A 22,446-nucleotide genomic window follows, 5' to 3' on the forward strand; every position below is an offset into this window, starting at 1 on the left:
GAACGAGGCAATGATGTTTTTACGGATGTGTGATATGTCGTGCATAACAGAATCTGTAAAGCAGCTGTAGCTCAATTTATACTGACAAAGTAACATAAATGCTGTTTTCCTTTAAATAAATGTGTCTTATTTTAAGCTTACACTTGCTTACTACTTTAGTTTGATCAAAATGTGAAGAAACTAACCCTTGACTTCCAATTTCTATGATCTTGAATGATGTGGAACAGAGGCACATTTCTTTTATTCACTCTTTAAAATAGAAAAGGAAAGAGAACATATCACTGGAGATCAGTTTGGCTAAAGTTGCCCATGTCTGCTTCAAATCAATCCATCCATTTTCTATATTGATGCCGTAGGCTGATGCCTATCTGGAGCCGTCATTGGATTAAAAACATTGTAGACCGTCAATAGATTGCCACTGCCAGTTTATCGCGGGGCAACACAGAGACAGACAATCATATGAACATAAGCACACACACAACCTCAGACCTAAGGCTAGCCCAGAGCCAATGACTATAAAAGGCATATTTTCGGTCTGTGGGAGGAAGTCAGAGTACTGAGAGGATCCACTCATGCACAAAAAACATGCACACCCCATTCAGAATGTCTCTGGCTGGGATTTAAACCTACGACCTTCCTGCTGCAAAGCAACAGGGCTAATAACTGTGGCAAGTTTTATACGACTGGCACTGTGACAAACCAGCCAGGATTGAGTTTATCTTGACACCACAAAGAAGAATGGTGAGGGAGGAAGGCAATAAACAAACTCCATAGCTCACTGCTGCAGAACCTTGTGGCAATGACTTACTAGGGGTCTTAGGAAAAAAATCTAGAGATATATATAAGAAAATTTAACAAAAACTGCCAAAATATGTGTACACAAATAAAACAGCCATTATATTGTACTATTGTGCAAGTTATAGGCTAATGGGTTGTTTACTTTTGTCACTCACACAATTGTAAACATTTCAGTTAGAAAAACACTACTGGAACTTTAACTAAGCCAGGAACTTTGGTTAAACATAAGGCAGAGCTTTTCAGAACCTCTCTGGGTGGTTCTGGATTTAAAACAGATCATGGATAAGTATCTGTACTTGGTGCTACACAAAGATCTGTGATACCGTAGGTCAGTTTCCCATACAAAGCTCTTGTGAACCTTGTTCAAGTATATGATACTAATAACTCATGGTATCAGTAAATGCAAATCTTGTGGCGTCCTTCAACAGGATAACGATTCAAAATATATGGCCAAATTAATGGGAAACATTTTCCAGGTACACAAACTCACCCTTATTCCTGGGCCACATCAGTCTTCAGAAATACCCAAAATCCTCTCTCTGTACTACGCACTGCTATGTTGAAAAAAACTGGCTTTTAAACTGTACTAGCAGCAGGGGGGTTTGCTTCATCACAAGATTATGTAAAGATAATTTTTACACATCTTTAAAAAGAGGGTGCAAGTAAAGGTGGAGACTTCTACATGTGGTTATTTCTATGATCTGTAATAACTTTATTAGCTGTAGCAGTGGCCTCAAGTGACTGTGCTCACACAACATGTCATGCCTGCCTTTCGGTGGGTGGGGATCTAAATGGCATGTGTGTGCTTGAAAAGTGACAGGGGCAGCTGGGGAATGAAACCCAGTAAGAAAGGATCTGGGACATGCAGATCACAGGGTCTGTAGTATAGCACTCTGCCGCATCAGCTTGGTGAGGAAAAACTCAGCCAGGAACCAATGTGAGCGTTACGAGCAACCAGGCGGTACAGTGAAACTGCTGCTGACAGCGTTCAAGAGCCCTGGAGATCAATCAGCTGCAATTGTCTTTAGCAGACCTCTCATTGCTTCAGGAGTTGGTGATTGAGTTAATTGCATGCTGTTATAAGTGACGGAAACATTATCGCTACGAAGGTGATGGGTGGGAAGCAGTCCCGCAGCCTGTCCAGGTCAGAGTTGAACGAGGTGAGTGTGTGCCAAAGGAGGAAGGGTACAATTAGAGACGAGCAACCCAGCCTGTCCTGGGCAGCGGAGAGGATCCGTAAACAAACCAGCGTACACTTTGGTTTCAGTATTCTGAGTTTAGCCATGCGGGGGTTGGATGAAACCCCCGCCGAGCTGTGGGAGCTCCAGGACCTTCAGAAGCTCAACTTGTCCATGAACTGTCTGTGCTCCTTGCCTCCCGCTCTGGGTTCTCTGGACAATCTGGTGATTCTCAACTTGTTGGGAAACAACCTGTCCAGCCTGCCCCCTGAGATCGGTCTGCTGAAGAAGCTCCGTGTGCTGTTCGCCTGTCGCAACCGCCTGAGCGAGGTCCCTGAGGAGCTGGGCTCCTGCACACGCCTGGAGGTGCTGAGCTTGGCCAACAACCAGATCTCCAGCCTCCCCAGCAGCTTGGCTGCCATGCATCATCTGACCAAACTCAACCTCAGTCACAACCGCATTGTTCACATCCCCACCTGCGTCTACAGCATGAAAGGACTGGTCTTCCTGCACTTGGCCTGCAACCGCTTGGAGACCATAGCGGATCAGATTCAGGACCTGGTTAACCTGAAGATCCTGATTGTGGAGGGAAACAGCATACACACTCTTCCAAAGACTTTGTGTTTCTTGGATTCATTAGAGCTTCTGAATGTGGACTTTAACGAGCTGCAAAATGTGCCTGATGAGATGTACCAGCTGAGCAGACTCAGGCGGCTGGCCTGCCACCCACTGGATAAAGGACTTCATATAATTCACAACCCGCTCCTCAAGCCTATCCATGAGGTGCTGCAAGGTGGACTCAGTGCCCTGTATAACTACCTCAAGCCCACTTAAGCAAGCACCACTGTTTGTGTGTGTGTGTGTATGTGTGTGTGTGTTTGTGTGTGTGTGTGTGTGCGTGCGTGTGCATGTGTGTGTGTGTGTGCGTGTGTGTGTGCGTGCGCGCTCGTGCGTGCGTGTGCTGTTTGATGATTCCTCGGCATCCTGATGGCCATGCACCATTTGACCAAACTCAGTCTGATGCTTCTACAGCAATGGCCTCAAACTCCATGTGTCCTGCAACTTTTAGATGCGTCTCTGCTTCAACACACCTGGCTCCAATGTTAGCTCATTAGCAGAGCTCTGTGGAGGCTAGTGAAGCAGTTTAGTCATGTTATTTAAGTGTGTAGGACATCTATGCAGGACCCTGGCCCTCAAGGATTGCCGTTTGACGTCACCGGTCTACAGCGTGATAGGCCTGGTCTTCTTTCACTTGGGAGCAATGGCTTCCAAATGATTGCAAGCCATTGCTAACCAGATTCAGGGCCTGGTTAATTTGAACATTCTGATCAAAGAGAGGAATATTACATGCACACATGAAGATTCTGTGTTTCTTGGAGTTTTCAGGGCTCCGTAATGCAGCAACTGAGCAGACTCAATGAGTTGGCTTGCTTTCTAATGGATATATGATGCTACAGTTGGTGTCTGAGCTGGAGCTTCGAGGTTGATCCTAACTGTGTCACACTTTGTTTTTTTTGTTTTTTGTTTTTTATTAGGGCTGGATTTAATAATTCCACATCCTTCTGAATATAAAATAGTTTTTGTGAAGCACAAGACTAATATTGAACACATCATATTTTTGATAAATTGCATGTGAGAAAAGGATTTGGTGTGGTGGTACAAAAACATGAAGTATTCATGAAGGAGTTCACGAGTGTAATAATATAACTCTTCCCTTAAGCTTGTCCAGGAGGCAATGCAAGGTTAAAAAAGTGCTCTCTACAGTTACCTTAGGCCCAAATGAGGAACTATTACCAAGTGCTTGCAAATTTGTGTATTAAAGGCATGATTATTATGCTATAAGCCCAATATTGTTTAAGATTGTCCACTTTATCACTATGACTCTGTAAAGATATATTGAATTTTGCTTGAATAGCATTGTAGTTCTTTGAATTCGCATATCCAGTTTTGCTATGCAATGGGGTTGAGATAAGTTGTTCAGCTGGCGTTAAAAATTCACAAGTCTACATTTGGGCGCTGATTGCTCATCGGCTGATCCTGGTGTGGCAGTGTGAGTCTGACAGGGGTAAGTTTAACTGCAGAGCAACTCTCCTCATTGTATTCAGGTCAGAGGGATCAGGTGTGTAAAGTCAGTGGAAAGAACAGCAGAGCAGGGCAAGGGGTGTTGAAGATTCCTCAACAGATTAAAAAGAAAGACACACACATACACACACACACACGCACGCACGCACACAACATGGAGACGATTAAATATTGTTCCATTCATCAGATCAAAGCATCAGAGGGTGATCTGTGTTGCACCACCAAGCAGCTGACAATAAAGTTAGGAATAAAATGTTTTCCAAACGCAGTAAAGGTAGATTAAGGTTCAGAAAAGTTTAATTGAGCTAAATTAATACGCTTTTGATGTTTGTTTGAATTAAACAGTTTGGGGAGGCAATATCAACACAGGAGTTGAGTTAAACATTTGAAAATTACGTTCAGGTCTGAATATAAACTTCATGGTCATTTCTGTTAAGCATTAAGCTACATTAAAAATCCATTGATTTCCACTTAAAATGACTGATTTAATATCACACATAGACGTATCATAACAGAGGCACGTGAACATAACTCTGTTACTCAAGATTTTGAAGTTGAATTGATAAGTTTGAACCCCAGACATTAAGTTTGAAGTGAGAAAGTAGTCCTCTCTAAACTTTCAAATGCTAAGCCAGAGAGGAACCACTTCCAAAGTGGATTTCTGTCATCGTGGGGTTTAACCACTATGATTTGACACTGAATTGAAATTCTTCAAAAGATTATTTTATAATCCAAAACCTTTCCTACTTTTTGCAAACACAAAGTTAAGTGAGAAAAAGGGATTTCGGGGGGGAAATGCATATGTTTTCATATCACCACTTAGCAGTTATAACTAATTTTGTCTTTAGACTGAGAACTCAAAGAAAATAACAACTAAAAACTACTTCTTCAACTTGTAATAAGCTTTACATTATGTCAAAGTATGTTTTTCCTCAACAAGTTTAGAAATGTTTAATTTTCTAAACATTTTTTAAGAACAGATTGTTTTCACAGGAGTAAAATCCTTCATGTTTTCAGAGATTAGATGTACAACGCAGCATAAAACAAGTCACTTTTTGGAATGTGAACGCTGCACCTGCTGTTTTTGGTTGGGCTTTTTCAGAATGGCCAATTTGATTTGACCTGTAGCAAAGCCTGAATATGTAAACATGTATTTTAGTTGCACAGAAATTGAGTTGTTTTAGAAGAGAAAAAGTAGCTTTTCCTAAACCTTAGAAACAATGGCGTGGACATCCAGTTTTAGAGAATTTTGCATTAGATGTCCTCTTTAACAAACACATAACCTACTTATAACGTAATTAAATTAAATTTTCCAAAAATATTACAGAAAGTATGTTCTTTGTTTGATATTGTTTACATGTATTACTTGAATTTCTCAGTGTTCATATGAAACATCCATGCATTTAAAAATGTCAGATAAACCAACATCGGTCCCAGGTTGCCATATTTGTTCACATATGTTAGCCTAAATACTCAATTCTGCCTTATTATTTTAAAATGAAATACAGTAAAATCAATCAGTGACGTGGTTAAAGATTTTTGAATCTAGCTGTAATCTACAAAATCCTGATAATCAGCAACCTGCTGCTGCTTTCTACACATTTTCAGAACATGGATTGCATATTGTAGTAATCTGGTTGAAATGTGTGTTTTCAGCATTAAAAATTGCACAAATACTTCTGGTTTGGAAATATTTTAATCTAAAAATGTCGACTTGTTGTGCTATTAAAAATGTTTTTAATTCCATTTCATTAATGATTGTGGGAATGCAAATTATGGGTGTGTGATTTCAGGTTCATCCGGTGTAGCAGCCGTTTTAATGTAATGAGAAAGAAAAAGTGTCCTCATTAGTACTAATCAGCAGTATCTGTTGCAGCTCTGCCATTTTATCTGTGATCGAGATTTATAAGACTATGCTTCTACAAATAGTCCTAAAAGTACATTTCTAATTTATTTTCAAGTGAGACCTAGGAACGGCAGAAAAGCGACCTCTCTTGGTAAATTATTGTTACTGCATCACAGCGCCGCTCACATTCACGCACACACACAGCCTATGCATTCATGATAGATGACGCCCTCTTGAATAAGTCTTTGTCCCAGATAGTGATCACGGGATATGCTGTCAAAGAAAGCACATATAGAAGTGTTGCATCGGCGTGAGCCGAATGACCCCATTTCAGGTTCTGTGTGGGACTCTTAAGGGAACCTGGAGAGAAAAGCCTGACAAACATATAATCCAAGAAATAAGATAAACATGACTATGGTTGTAAAATCTTAATCTCTAGATATTTATATGCATATTTTGTGTTAAAGTCCATTGTTAACCATGAATAAGTCACACAGTTAGAAATCATAAATTGTAGCATTTCTATTTTGAAAATAAACAATAAATAATGTCAGGGAAAAACTATGGGAATGTCGAAAAAAACTAAATAAAAGCATAGATTTGTGCAGAAAAATATTTAAAATTAAAGAAAGATGTAATATTTTTGTGTTAAATTACTTTGTGAATACAAACTACAAGGTGTTGTATTATGATCTGTTGTAATAAATGAATACACAGTTATGCATACTTGTGAAGTTGAAGATACATAATAGATTTTCTATGTTTAGTACAAATAAACATAAATAATATTATTTTATAATAAAATCTGAAAAGTGTGGCATGCATTTATATTTAAGCAATTTGACTCAATTTGCTACAATAACAGCTTCACGTTTTTCAAGATGTACACTGGTTTTGAATGTCTATCATCTGTGAATATTACATGGAGAGTGTCAGTGAACATGAATTATCAAGAAATGCCACAGATTCTCAATTGGATATACACATTAACATAATTAAAATAAAAAAACAACAACATTCCATGGCAGGTCTGTTTGCATGTTTACGGTTGTTCCTGGAAGGTAAACCTCCAACCTTTTGCCATCTCTAACAGTTTTATTTCCAGAGTTTTGCTGCATTTGCTTCCTTACATGTTTCCATTAGCTTTAGTTTTGATTTCCCTGCTAAAGAAAAGTGTCCCCACATCATGATGCTGCCACTACCGTGTTTTGCTGTAGGTTTGCAGTTATGGCATACACTGTCACTTTCAGATTGTGAAATGAACTGTGAACTCTGTGAGATGATCAAAGCTTTAGATATTGTTTTGTAACCTAACAAAGTTTTCCTCCTAATCCGTCTCTGGTGTGTTCTTGGGTTTCATGATGCTCTTTGTTCAGAAATTTGTCCTGAGGCCTGAGGCCTTCACAGCAAAGCTGGACTAAAGTTTACTGAATTTCATTTAAAGGCATCAAAGTTAGGAGGGATGGATAAAACTGCATGCCAAACTATTCAGATTTCTATTTGAACAGGTTTTAATTATTTCTTCAGTACTAATGTACATGATTATCAAATTAGACATCTAAATAGGAATGTTTACAGCTCATACAAATACTGTTGGCTTTATATAGATGTATGTTCACACAGAACACCTTACTAAAAACATATTGAAAAGAAAAAGCACTAATGGCTTAAAAACGGGTATGTAATATGAAAAACAGAACTGGAATCCTGAAAAGCTTCTTTAAAAAAAACAAAAAAACACTTAGCATGAACATATTTGCCAAATTGCGTTTGTCATGACTGCAGTCTGCAAACACGAATGTCTGAACTTTGTTTCATGCCGCAACAGTAACCACCAACAGCGGAGGAGCCTGTTAGTCTGCGGCAAATTACTTTTTACTCCTTCGTGTTTCTTCCTGTGGCGACTGTTTCCATTAGTTTGTTATGAAAATGATTAACTAAATAACAAATTGTAATTGATATAACTGGGAGTCTGAGTCTTTGTCAATAAGAAACCCTCTCACCCTGTGTAAGGAGCATCAGTGTGACCGAATAAGTCACAGAAATTCAACTGCACTCCAAAGAAAAAACTTATTAAGTCTCTCCTCAGGTGGCTGCCTTACAGCAGGGGTTTTGCCGTTTAATTCCATTGTGATTATCCCCTGCCTTGATTGTCGGAGGCTCAAAATGAGATTGATTAGCTGTCCCTCATTTTAAGAAATCACTGGCTGCCACCGAGGCTAAACTGTTTTCTAAGCTTTGGATTAAGAATGCAAAATAGCTTTGAATGAACTGCACAGGAGCCAGTCGGCGCTCACTACTCTCTTAGAAATTAAACAGTGTCCTACTATAAATGGAATTGGTGAAGCGCGTAACTATTAAATAGGATCAGTAAATCCGATAAAGCCCATTGTTGATCCCAGCTGACCATCAAGTTCACGTGCTTTAATGCCCACAGGCAGACGGGTAAACTGTAAAGGAGCGCATTACTTTCCTGACAGAGTGTGTTGTGTACTTTATTAGAAAATGCACAAGAGAGACTTTCCATAAGTGGATCCAGGAAGTGGATTAAGAAGGGAGTTAATCTCAAAAGGGAAAATTGTTATGGCTAGTAGTAGCTAGGATTTGGAAAGTGAAGAGGAGCAAAGCTGCATAGTGCAGTAAATTAGCTAATGTGTTTGTAAAAATAAGTAACATTTCTGTATTTTCTCTCATTTACGGCGATAATTTCTTCGAAAAGTCTCATTCTGTTTCCCATTCCATCACAATTTAGGTTTATTTATTCACTTATAGATAAACCTAAACCTAAAATTGAGACTTTTCACAATTTTTACATTTGCTTTGATGTATTTTATTGAGATGCTATGCAATGATGGCCAAGTAGAAGGGAACTGAACTTATGGCTTTGTTTAATCAACGCTTAAAACGTTAAAGTCACTCTTTAACAAAGGCCAGATTTTTGGAGCTCATGACAAATAGTTATCCTGCCAACAGATTCTTCCTTCTGAGTTGTAGATCTGTGCAGCTCCTCCAGAGCAACCCTGGGGCTCTCAGCTGTTTCTCTGACTAATGCTCACCTTGTCTGGCCCTTCAGTTAACAGGGAAGGAGATGAACTGGTAGGTTTGCATTAGTGCCGTACTCTATCCACTTTCAGATGTTCAAGCACTGAACAAAACTCAATGAGAAGTTCAACGCTGGACATGATGATGCCTGCTGTGTTCTCTAACAAACTTCAGAGGCCTTTACAGACCTGATGCGCTACACTTGGACTATATTTGCTAATCAAGCTACTTGAAGAGAACCTGATTAGCAAAGGGACAGTTATTAGTTGCACTGGATCTTATTTAGGGGTATCAGAGTAGAGGAGAAATGGATGTACATGACTCACTTTTCAGATTTTTTTAAACCATGTATTTCCATTTTGCTTTGTTGGTGCGTGACTTAGAACCACAATAAAATACATAAATTTTTATGGCTGACAAAATAGCTTACGACGTATAGACACTATTGCAGGTCATCATAAAAGGTAAGGCAAGCTAAAATGTGTATTTTTGTGTAAAACAAACTTGACCAAATGATCTAAGCAATGACAAGAACATGTTAGTGAGCAGAAGCAGCTCCAAGACCCGCCGTTTTGTTTTTTCTGTTAGTAATAAATAACAGATTTGAGACCTGGTGTTGACATGGGATGGTCTGTCACTGCTGTGGTGTTGTATCAGACAGCCACTGGAGTGAGGCAGGATATATCTGTTCAACACGACTTCAAATTGTGTTCATGGTCAACCGCTGAAACACAGCCTTCAATCTCACGCTCACAAACACACCGACAATTCTCTCCCTCCATAAGCCGACGGCACACACAAACAACGACGCTGTCCGCTCGTTCCAACCAATCCCTGAAGTTCATACTCTCACCAACTCCCATGACAGCTCTGCTCGGTCTGGATTTCATGCATTCCTTGAAACAGAACCGCTGCTGCCAAGACAATACCTACACACCACAGCGAGGCGTTTCTTTGAAATGCCTCAGCCATTGTTTGTGTCCTCATGGTGGAAAACAGCGACAGGAGCCATATATCCTTGACAGGAGGAGGTCATTTTGGGACTAAATGATGACCTATGTCAATCTTCTTGAATTTTAATTAGCCATAAAATCTGCTGGTAGACGAGAAATTGCCGGGTATGTTTATGCATGCAAAAACAATAAGGGAATGTGACATTGCTTGACTTTGTCACTAGTTGCATCTCCTTCCCGCTGCACAGAAAAACAACCTAATGTTATTTGCACTTGCTGTTTTAAATAAGACTAATTTGGAGTTACATAATATCCATAAGAGCTTTGAAAATCTCTGCTATAATGAGGCAACCTTGCTTTTTTTTTTTTCCAGGCCAGTTAATGAAGTTCTTTTGAATGTCAGCCGGCATTTCCCTTTAATGGGATCAATGCATGAATTTGATCAGAAAGGACACACAAGGTGAACTGGGATTAAAAATCCATCTGCCAAACATTATAAAGCTACTTGTATAGAACTGGGACAGGAGCATGTCTAGTTAGGAAAGAAAATTGTATTTTATTGCTAGCAAAAAATAGCATGAGAAAAAAAATGATTTGACTGTAACAACAATAATCAGTATGAACTGTGTTTTAAATTATGATTTCTGACTTAGTTTAGCTATTGTACAATAAACAACAAAAAGGTCTCAATGAGAAATGCAAAAATAAATGTTTTATTAGGCTAATGTTGTGTGCACATTACAGGAAATTGTCTGGTTGTCATAACATCTTGAAATAGGGTTATATTAAGATAAATTCCAGGAGCAGAGATGAAAATAAATAAATAAAAATGAACAATTAAACAATTTAGTAGTTTTTACCATCAAGTATTCAGGGCATTAGCATGAAATAACTGTCATATATATATATATTATTTTGATATGAAGCCACGTCTCCTTCTCGTCACATTTTCAGTCATTGAAAATTGTGTGGATTTATTACATCATAGCTTTCAGACCCCAGTAAAAAAATTTGATTGCAACATCAAGTTTTGGGTGTTTTTTTGTTTGTTTTGTTTTGTTTTGTTTGCATCTTTTGCAGCTATTCTGTTAGAAATGTTTGCTGTGTCTGTGGTAACTGAATTGTTGCGTGATCCAGTATCTGCTTAAGTACAAATAATTAACCCTCCTCCTCTGGGCCTCGTAGCCTGGAGGAGAGGTGTACGATTTCAGTCCTAAATGGGTCTGAGGATGAATCTCTGCTCCAACACAAATAGTTGTTTTTTTTTTTTTTTCTGGACTGTTGGCAGGAGCCTGCTATTACAACCACTGACCTCTAGGGGCTTCATGAAAGAGAGCTCTGTCTGTCTGTCTCCACTGCCACAGCTGATATATGTTGCAGCTTGTCACTAAGAGCACAAGTTCTGCCGTCATAAAGTAGTGTGTTGGGACACTGTTTTGTTTAAAATCCTCATATAGGTACGTTTGTGGGTGTTTTCCAGCTAGAGGTTGGTCATTCGTGGAGATTCTGAAGATTTTGTTTCAGTGTGTTTGTTTTCTCTTGTCACTTTTTGTTTTGGGTATTTCTTTTTTTTTTTTTTTGCCTTAATTCAAAGGCAAAGGTGAAAAGGAAACAGTTCAGCTCCTCTGGACCTGCCGTCCTTCACATTTTAGATGATTCAAATGATTTCACTACTTACCTGCCGTCCAGTGAAGCATAAGACTGCTAATCTCCCAGTTATGTAATTCAGGTGTCCGGAGGCAGTGAAACGCATAAAAAGGCAGGGCGGCAGGGTTCCGTCTGTGGAGCAGGATTAAAAACCTCTTTTTTAGACATGAGTAAATAACCTTCAGTTGGAAATCTTTCCAAACGTACACCTTTAAAGTTTTCATGTAGTGCTTTGGTTTCTCTTATTCAGTCCGAATGTGAAGTATTGCTGCGTTCCGTTTACCTTGGAAGTCGGAACCGGAGCTGGGCTTGACGTCACACCTGAAGGAACAGCGTTCCATTTAGCATGAACAAGTTTTTCATTTAGCTGTGTTTGATTATCATTGTCATCCACATTCCAGTCCGGTAGGGGGCGGTGAATGCATCTTATGTTGGTTGTCCAACTTAAAGAACAAAAAAGAAAAAAAAGAAAAAAGAAGAAGAACATTTAGGTGCGTTGAAGCTAGGATGCATGCACTTAAAAGTTGCATAATGATGGCGCTCAGAGGGTGGAGATGGTCACCCCTGCCTTATGAGGACCAGAGTCCAGTTCTACTGCAGCGGAGCTTCGCAGTAAGGTTAATTCTAAGGTGACAATTAAGTGTAGACATATAATAACCCAAGTGTTAGCTACACATAAATTCAGAACTGACGTCAGTTAAAAATGTGTGTGTGTGTGTGTGTGTGTGTGTGTGTGTGTGTGTGTGTGTGTGTGTGTGTGTGTGTGTGTGTGTGTGTGTGCGTGTGTGTGTGGGTGGGTGGGTGGGTGGGTGTGTGTGTGTGTGTGTGTGTGTGTGTGTGTTTGTGTGTGTAGTTTGTAAAAAAAACGTACTTTTGTGAGAGCCTTTATTGAAAAGAATTTATTGTTATTGTGCAATTGTTGAAAACATAAACTCAATAGTAGAAATTGAATGGGCTCTCCTGTGTGACTGCTCTGACCTCATCCAGGCATTAAAAAGATAATCCCACAAATCTTGGCATTCTTCATCTTAAAATTTCTAACTTTAAGTTTGAAGCTAACTAAATATAATTTACAGTTAAACTCGCCACCTCTTTGCTCGCGATGCAATACCACTGACTGTTCTAGAAATGCCAAGATGATGGATGGAATGACATATTTATTTTAAACCAGAATGCACTGGGGTCACGTAAAGTTCATGCACATCAAATACAGAAGAAAAGATAATGATATGCTTCCATAAACTGAAACTGTTGCAGATGTTTTCCTGATCGGCATCAACTGGGAGCCCCAGTGAAGCAGGAGGAGTGGACGCCTCGGCGTGTCCCTCTTCCCTCCCAGTCGGGACTCAGACGCTCCCTCTACCGGCCAGACGGCGCGCAGACAGCCGCTGCTCCTCTCTCGGAGCTGAACACCGGACCACTCAATCCAGGCGTAATTCAGGAACCAGGACTCACTCACACACATTCCTCCTCCAAAGAGTGCAAAGACGCAGCCGTGTCCGCCACAGTCCTCCCCCCCCCCTCTACCCTCTTACTCCCTCACCGCAGGACAGGGGACAAAGGACCGAGGAGCCACTTTAGATTTTTACACAGCTAAAGTACAGTTTTAGTTAGAACAAGAAGAGTTTCCAGTTAACCCCGCGACTGGGGCGGGGGGGGTTAACGCTTACCACGGCGCTGCCGACATGGATAAAGTTATCAATTGGTTGTTTGCAGCGATGAGCCTCCTGTTGTCCGTCCAAGGGGAAGTTTTTAAAGGTAAGGATGATCACCCTAAGATGTTTGCAGGCAGCGACCTCCTTTAACGCCACGGTGGCACGGGTTAGAGATGCACTTCAGTCGAGTTTTAGCACTTCTCTCTGATGCATCAGTCATTGTTGTGGTGTGGAAATCCTTGAAGTATAGCGCACTAACGTGTCATTTTGTATTCGAGCGTGGAGCCGGGTGGTGGTGTTTTCCCTCTCGCATTTCGGGGGAATGTCACATTTTGAACTCCTGCTCTCAGCTGCGCGGAGTTTGGTTCTCACCTTTGCGGTCCCACGGCGCGCGCAGCGGACAGGTGCGCTCCGCGTGGGCGACTCTGCTGCCGCTTTACCGCCGCTGTTTGCGCGACAAGTTTGCAGCAGACTGAGAGGGCTGTTTGCGCCTAACTTTGTCTTGATCTGTCTAATGTGATTAACCTCAAGGGATTCACGCAGCAAACGAGCCGCCGGTGCGCTTCTGGTTCGGCTTAAAGCAGAACCTTCTGTCATTTTTCATTAGTGCGTTTCAGACATAAAGTGCCCCTGCGTAGTAATGCATTACGCTGAATTTATGTATCGGAATCTGTGAGAAAATCATTTCAAGTTTGCTTCTTTTTTTTTTTTTTTTTCTTTTTTTTTTTTTAAAGTTTCAATGCAAAAACAATTCAGTTCCCCCCAAATACAACAGAACATATGGTGTATTAAAAAAGAAAAAGAAAAAAAAAGATCACCAAGTTTCATTTGATCTCTTAATTCTCCCTTTTCTGTCATCTTTAACCAGTGGGACTTCCAGAATAAAATGAACGACCAGATTGGGAGGTGGGGGGGAGATTGGCGCAACAAAACAAAAAGCAGAGGGGGAAAAAAATGTTTTATTTATTTCTCTTAATACATTAATCTACAACAGAAGCATATAAAGAGGGTAATAAGAAACGGAAACATGTACTTTTTAAGTGAAAAACATGTATATCACTGTAGTTTGGTGCCCGAGCTGTTTTTATCTGTAGTTAATTTGTCGTCTGATCAATTTGATCAGAAGTTTATCAGGACTCTTGATGTTTACATTGCCACTTTCTCCTAACTTTTTGGATTTGGCCGGTTTTTATTATAAACGTAACGCAAATAAGTTAGATCGTAAGGTTCATTTGTAAAAAGAGTGAAGATTTTTCACCAGATTGTGGCTTACTGACATTCTTGTAATAATACTGTTAAATATAGTGACTATTTCTCTAAATGCGTGTTTACACGTCCCTAAATGGGGTCATTTCAGCTCTGCCACCTATGTCACATAATCTATGTGGCGGGAGAAAAAAAAAAAAAGGAACATTAACCCATATTACCCAATCAATAAATGGATAAATGATGTCCAGACTGAGGCTGATCCCTGCAGCCAGGAGACATATCTTCAAATTCACTCTAACAAATAAAGCTGGCTGTTCTTATTTCTGAATGTGTTTCATTGTTTTTTTTTTATTTTATTTTATTTTTTTTATTCTGGGTTGAACTTGTGATGTGTGGTTTGGCTTGTTAGCAGGATGCTGTGTAGATTCAGCAGAAAGCCGATGCATTTCGTCAGGAGCCTGTTGGGGGCAGCATGCTACACTCATAATATTATACCCAGATGATGAAGGCAAAGCACTCAAGAGAGGCAGAGTTCAGATAGACTTTGGAAACAGATTGTGGCAGTGTGGTGCAAACTAAAAATACTGATAAATATTCTCTTTTCAAGAGATAAGTCGTCACACAATCAGCTCTGGAAAATGTTTAGGATAAACACACAGCTTACGTCAACTGTTTCCCAACACCTCAGGTCAATTTTTAGTGACTGAGAACTCTCTTGCCCTGAAGCTCAGAGTATTCCCAGTCCATTTTTTTGCGTGGGGTTTATCAGTCTTGCCCGCTGGCAGCCTCGGGACCTGGAGATTTATTGGGAGCTGGCTGCTCGGCAGTGGCTCCCAGTGGTGCCAAAACCATCGATAAATGTGCTCCTAATTGTACAATATGTGTGTGCGTGTGTGTGTGTGTGTGTGTGTGTGTGCGTGTGTGTGCGTGTGTGTAAATATGTAAACCAGGATGAAATCAATTCGGACGCCTTTCGCTCTCTCTGGGTAGGTGACGGATTAGCCACACACGGATGGAGAGGTGGAGGCTAAGCGTGCAGCAGCCGGGGCGTTTGTTATGGAGAGCATGCGATAACGGCTCAAGTGATAATTAGATCACGGAGGTAACCAGAGCTCCTGCGCACAGTATCAGGAGCTTGTGGCTGTGCACGCCTCGAGTCGATCACAGACAACAGTCCTTTTGGAAACGTCTTTTAATTTACTGGTGAGGAGTGAAGCCATGACACTCCATCAGTTTAATCTCCTGTCGTGTCACCTTGCTGATCTGTCTGCATTCGGTTTGGGCCAGTGCGAGAGACCGAAGTGGGGAAAAGAAACTCAGTTTTTTTGTATTTACACAAATAGAGAAATGCAAGTATTGTTTATTCTGCTGCTAAAGACATTGGTAATTAGTTATCAATCCTTGTATTGATCATAAAGTAAAACAACACTGTGCACTGCTGATTAGCTGGCAGAAAGAAGGCTACTACTTTTTCTTTTTTCATCTAAGAATATTTTCTTTTTAGAAAACACAGATAATCATGGTGTTAATACTAAAGTAGCTACCAATTGTTGGTAAGTTGTGAGTGCTGTCTGTTGAGCAACCAACCTCAGACACTATCAAAGCAGATGGTCAGGCTAAAAAAACCAACTCATATTATTTTCAACTTTTTTAATCATTTCTCCTTCCAGTAAGGAGATATTGTTGGAAATAACTTCATGTTGTTTCTTCTTAGAATAAAATGTGCTCTGTCTGTGTTTAATCTAGTCACAAAGCCATTGAAAGATCTATTGTAAGTATATCTGCCATTTGATTGTATTGTCAGAGATACAGCAAATACACTCAATCATTTTTGTACAATATAGAAATATAGTCATGGATCAGTCATCCTGTGTGTTTGATCTGTCTTTTCAAATCCTCACTTTGCCATATGGGATGGCAGCTCATGAATCTTTCCCTTCTACTGTTGCCACATGCATTTGTAGTATAAGAAACATCTGCAAAGTCAATGAAACAAAGTCATCAGTTCATGAGTTGAAACACTTATCACATGGCATAGTAAACTGAACTTGACTGCATTAAATTATTAGTAGAATTAAAATGGTGTTTTTTTACAGTAACTGAATTTCATTCTATACTTTTTGTATATAAATTAAATCAGTTGGTCCTTGTTGAGTGCCTTGAGAAGACAATTGTGTATTTATGATATATAAATAAACTATTTTGAATTTTGTTACGCTTGTGTTACCCTATAAAGTGATGAACGGCAATAAAAGTATAATATTCTGCTCAATAATGCGGCCAAATTTATACAAGTCTGTCAATCAAAATGCACCATTAGCCCAACTGGAAAAATCTGCAAAAAGCATTAGCAGCAGGAACAATAATGTTGTCAGTTTTTCACATAAAGCAGTTATCCTTTACATTTTTTGTGTAAATAACCACTGCCAAAATGATGATACAGTGGATAGAGTTCCTATTAAAATCACTTTAAACTAGTATTGGTGTGTTAAAAAATATGTTGCGCTTTCTAAACCGTGACATTAGTAACCAGCCCATGGATCATCTGCTTTTCTGTTCTTTTATACTTTGTTCAGAAACAAAGTATAAAAAAAAAAACATCATTAAAAAATCTTATTGTGTTCGGCGCTTGTTTTCTTTATTATGAAGGCAGCCTTTTGTTGTTTTTTTTTTCCAGCAGCCCTGGCCTTTGATATCTATACTTCGTCTTTTGACCGAGCACATTAAATTCCAGGGAGCTGCACACTTTGTTATGTTTACCACCTTCTCCAGCTAGCCATAAAACCTGCCTTGTTTTCTGATAGGGGCGAGCCGTGCGTTGAGAGTAATGCCCAAGCTGGAAGAGTAGAAGAGCTGCAGTTTGTCACCGTAGAGTGACTGCCGCTGATAGCGTCCTGGTTGACCGATCCTGATTGTCATCCACGCCGTGACTAAGGGAGTAAAACAACACTTTGGCTGCTTGAGAAGATAAACAGCACTTCATTTGAAGTCTGGCAGTAATTTAGATAGTTTTTTATTTGTGAATTTTTTATTTTTTTTATATGTTTCTTCTTTCTCTCTCCCAGCTGACTCAGATTTAATAGAGACTTTCTTCCGAAAGGTGTCCTAAAAGGTGGCAGCTTCCTTTGTGTGAGCCACTGGAGAATGAAATTAAATATGCATGTGAATTTTTTATTTTCCTTATATGATGGCTTCAACTGGTGTTTGAGGAGAGAGAGGAGGGGGGGGGTGGGGATGAAACGCTGCGTGGTGATTGATGATAGCACAAAGCAGAAAGTGAGGTGTCTGCGTTCTTCTGTTACTTTGCTTTTCAGACACTTTTATTATGATGATAATGAATGCCGTGGAAACACGTGGATTTACTGAAGCCGTTCAAACACTGTACGCTCATGTGTGCATTTCCAGAAAAAGGTCTGCTGAGTTTGTCAGCTGAGCTGTCTTAAGACTGATTGTGGCTGGTAGACATGAGGAGGGGGAGCATGGTAGAGTTGTCAATTATCAGGCTGAACTTTGAAAACTTTGTTACATATTTGTTTTGGAAGCCTGGAGCATATGGAGACGTTCTTATGTATTTCACTTATGGGTTTGTGTCAAAAGGAAAACTGGATTTCCTTAATGACAACTAAAAACATGGTCTTTTATTATACTTCCAAAAAAAAAAAAAAAAAGAAGCCCTTTTTAAATTGTGATCTTATTCATGAAGGGGACAAACACTATCCAAATGAGCTAGGCCTTATGTAAAAAGTAATTGCCCCCTAAACCTAACAACTGGTTGTTCCACCCGGCAACAATTGCCATCAAGCTGGCAGCTGGTCTTTGATTTTGCTGTGGAGGAATTTTAGCCTGCTCCTCTTTGAAGAAGTGTGTTAATTTAGCCACATTGGAGAGTTTTCGACCATTTCGTCCTGTTAAAGTCATGCAACAGCATCTCTATTGAATTTTAGTCCAAACTTTGACAAGGCTACTCAAACATATTTATTTATCTTTAGCCATTTTTAATGGATTTGCTGGTGTGCTCTGGATCATTCTCCTGCACTTGAGTTTAAGGTTAAAATCTGTGGCTCAGATATTATCTTTCAGAATTTTCTGTGAGAGAGCTAGGTTAATGCATATTTTCTTTCTATTTTTTTTTAATACATATGGTATAGTAATTTCATATCCATTGGATACGTGTTTACATTACAAATTTCACATAGAGCTGTATCACAGAACAACAGCTACTTATGCAGCAGCTGCAAAGGTAGCTTTACTTTGAGTTTTCTCATTTGAGAACCAAACCAGGAGTCTGCGACATAAATCACACATGAGATTGTTATATTAGAATTCACTGTTTTAATCATCAAAACAAAGCGTGTTATCCTGAAGAAAGGGCTCACAGTTTGACACATTATCCTGCCTGGTTAAAATGGAAAAAGGCGACCTCTGTTCTCCAGAAGTCGCCACAAGGGGTTCTAGGAAATGCAGGAAATCAGTTACAGAAGGCAGAGAGGTCGTCGAAAAGAGTAAACAACACTTCATCATGCTGTAAAGCTGGAGCTGAATACAACATTGCAGGCCGACGAAACCCAGCAGTGAAGGAGTTAATAAAGGCAGATTTAGGTTTTTTTTTTTTCCCCTCAGACCCAAGTGGTGTGGCATCCAGCCTTCATTCCCAGGTTTTACACATGAGCCTTGATGTTGAGCGTCTCGCTTTGTCTTTAATTTGAAATTAGAAGGTTTAATGATTAGAATAAGAGATACACCAATCAAATAGTCAGATATTAGAATCTACTGTTTTTGCATTTGTTCCTTAAATGCATCATATTTAGTGCATTAGTCAACAAAATGTACTTTGATGCACTTTACTGAGTTTCATTTTACAGAAATCTGATGAAAGTGAGAGTCATGTGCTTTTTATCCTAAATTGGGTTAATCTTGTTATTCCATAAATTTATATTAGCTTTTATAGTATTTAAAAATATTTGTGGAATATTCAAGAGTCTGAATCAGAACGCCCGACGTCGGAACACGAGAAATTAGTATCTGCCTTATAACGTCTGATCAGTGCATCTCTAATACACAATAAATCAAATTCAGTGAACCGTTTGTCTGAAATTTTTTAGACCAATTATCAGCAGACACTTGACCAGCAGCCACTTGTTGCATTTTTCTGTTCGAGGAAGTTTGTCTTTTAGATTCAGTAAGTTAAGCACATGATGACTGACCTGTCTGGTCTGAAATATTCTACCTTTACCACAAAAACCTCAGGAGGAGCTTCTCCTGTGTATTTAAGGTCATTGTCGTTCTGCATTGTCCCAAAATTGAATGTCTTAAAGGCTGTGATTTCCTTACTGTTCACCTAAAACAGACAAGGCGTTCATTCACCTTGACCTTTTTCACCTTCTGTCACAGGACAACCACAAACTTTACTGTATTTTATTGGAATTTTATTTGACAGACAGACATAATTGTAAAGTGTAAGAAATAAAAAAGATTTTTGAAGTTAAAAGTTTTATAGAGACATCTTAGATTTTTGAATTGGAAAAAAAATTTAATATCTCATGTTGTATTTTGTAGGGTTTTTTTTCCCCTTGCTTTAGATTTTTGTTTGGCAAAGGTTTGATTTGTATACAGACATCTTCACTGCGTTCTGTGACTCGAGATGGTTAGGCTACCAGAAAGCTGCTAGCTTTTTTTGGGTCTACCATGGTTAATTGCACATTTATTGCCAGTAGGCTGGATGACGTTTGTTTTCACCACTGATTCACTTCTGCTGCCAACAGGTGCAGTCTGTACAAAAACACTTGTAAACTTGACACTATGGAGTTAAGGATGCAGAGATCCACATGCAGATTGAGAAGCACAAAGCTAATTGTCAAGACCCACGAAGAAACCGTGGAAATTTCAGTTTTTGCTATTTAAAGTTCTTTCGATCTTCATTTTCATTCTTGGTTGCATTAAATAGACACCCTGACTGAGCTCCATCCATCTGACCATCAACTCTGACCTGTTTACTTCTCTCCTGTTGGAAAGCATCCCCCAAAAGCACGACGCCATCACCATGTGCCAAGAAGTTCACTTTTGGTCTCACATGATCAGAGCTCCTGCCTGCTGCCACATACTTGCTGTGTCGGCTACATTGTGTTGAGGTAAAACTTGAACAGAACTTTTTGGCTTTCTTTCAACAGCAGCAAAACATGTGAAAATAGTCAGTGAGACACAAACATGCGACTGTTTGCACTGCAAGTATAAAATCTGCCTTTCATGAGTGCTTTCAAATGAGGTAAAGTGTTGGGAAGTCTACCAGTGCGGTTCACCATCTTCATATCCCCTGAGGGCCTCTCTACATTCAATCATTAGTTGTTGATTTGCAAGCGGATTTTATTTACATTCTTGAGAGGCGTTAATAGTTTGAAGTTCACTCTGGAGGAGGCTGATGTGGCAGCGTTATCTGCGGCGGAATGATAATGTGTGAGGCATGCCGGACAAACAGAGGATGAACTAATTACACACAGCCCTCTTTTCTTCAGATGAGAAGGATAAAAGCTAATGAATGGCACGCAGGCCAACACAGGGGATGGCTAATGAAGAGAGCGTGAGAGACAGAGCGTGAAGTGTTTGTGTGTGTGTGTGTACGTGTGTTAGGCATGCTCGAACAATCCTGTGATCGCATCACCGTGTCTGAGAAAAACAACAACTGTAATATGCAGCGGATCATGTTTACAGAGGCCTGCAGACGTCGGGAGGTGGCTTGGAGAATCCAAGGCACGCTGGAAGTTTTCACTAATTAATGCTCCGAGGGACTCGATTGTTATTAATGGTGACGAGATGGAGGAGGGGAGCCGGGGAGGAGTAGGCGAAGCTGTTTAAATCAGAACATCACCGTCGTCTGCTTTAATTGATCATTGAACCTTGTTAAGGAAGAATTTTTATATTACTGGTAAATTTAGCAAAACTCTGGCTCTGATACTTCCTTTTGATCCCGGGTTTTCTCGCGTGGCCACGTGCGGGGACAAAAACACAACAATGCGTGTTGACGTCACAGAATTACAGGATTTAATCCAATCAGAAGAAAATATAAAATAGTACAGGAAACTAAAGAAAGACAGATACAAACATTGTTACCTGAGACAAGAAGACAAAGAAATATCAAGGACGTCCTTGGAGAAAGAGCTGGTGCAGAAGTAAAATAAATCAGCTTTTTTTTTCTGAATTGTTTCCCTTGTGCACAAACTTTTATACCTGTAGGTGTGTTTACCTCTTTAATGTATTCAAATAAGGCGTATCTCTACTTGACCAATTGGAAGGCATCTCTGGCCCTGTTAAATTTTAGAAAAAGTCCCGCAGTTTGGTCACAAGATCAAACACCTTTTGTTAAATAAGGTAGAAGCAGACTCTCTGAATTCATAGTGGTTTATGGCTTTTCACAGATCAGTGTGAAAAGCTAGAACTTCCTACTGACTGTTTCCCAACAGACAAAGAGCAGATCAGAAGATCTTGACAAACCATCTGCTTTAACTACAGTAAAATATATCAATAGGTCAGAATATGTTATAAATTTTAAAACTATAATTATGGTATTTCAATCAAGTCATGATAAATTCTAAAACTAACTTATTTTAAATTTATTTTCTTAACACTATCCGGCCTCCCGTGGCTCTACAGCCATCTGGGCAAAGAGAAACAGATGCAGGAACCTCACAGGTAGCTGTGAAATTCTGGTTTCTCTTCTGCTCTGCCCGGAACAAACCTTTAATACTTTATTTTTAATTCAATATAAAGTTCTCCAAAAACCCAATTTGTTATTCTGCACTCAGCATCTCCAAAGTTTAGTTCTGATATCAAACCAAAAGCAATAGATAATAAACAGAAAATAATGAAGTACAATTCCTGTTTCTAATTAGGAATTAGAAACAAATAAGAATTAAGACATTCATTCACCATAAACCTAAGTATTTTCTAATACTAAACAAATCATTTTCATGTGATTCTAATATAGTCAGAAATAATACAATTTCAAATACATTCATCATTAACTAAATTAATTCTAAAACAAG

General features: G+C 39.5%; 2 protein-coding genes across 8 annotated transcripts in view; both read left to right on the forward strand.

The window, feature by feature from the left end:
* The first annotated feature begins 1,621 nt into the window (after positions 1-1,621).
* LOC103479738 (uncharacterized) lies at positions 1,622-2,891 on the forward strand. Its single transcript, XM_008434357.3, has one exon. It carries the CDS (start codon positions 1,911-1,913, stop codon positions 2,808-2,810), a length of 900 nt encoding a protein of 299 aa, XP_008432579.1. The 5' UTR covers positions 1,622-1,910; the 3' UTR covers positions 2,811-2,891.
* Positions 2,892-12,956: 10,065 nt separating this feature from the next.
* Positions 12,957-22,446, forward strand: part of LOC103479737 (protein tyrosine phosphatase receptor type M) — a 205,657-nt gene continuing 196,167 nt past the window's right edge. For 3 of the 7 annotated variants that reach the window (XM_008434348.3, XM_008434351.3, XM_008434354.3), the window contains exon 1: positions 12,959-13,304. In XM_008434348.3, coding sequence (XP_008432570.1) covers positions 13,232-13,304 — 73 coding nt within the window. In that variant the 5' untranslated portion in view covers positions 12,959-13,231. Of the gene's footprint in view, positions 13,305-22,446 lie in introns of all 7 variants that reach the window. The other 4 variants (XM_008434353.3, XM_008434356.3, XM_008434350.3 and 1 more) reach the window with 3 other exon arrangements.

This window comes from Poecilia reticulata, chromosome 17, assembly GCF_904066995.2.
Source record: "Poecilia reticulata chromosome 17, P_reticulata-male-v2, whole genome shotgun sequence".
In the NCBI taxonomy this organism is placed as follows: Eukaryota; Metazoa; Chordata; class Actinopteri; order Cyprinodontiformes; family Poeciliidae; genus Poecilia; species Poecilia reticulata.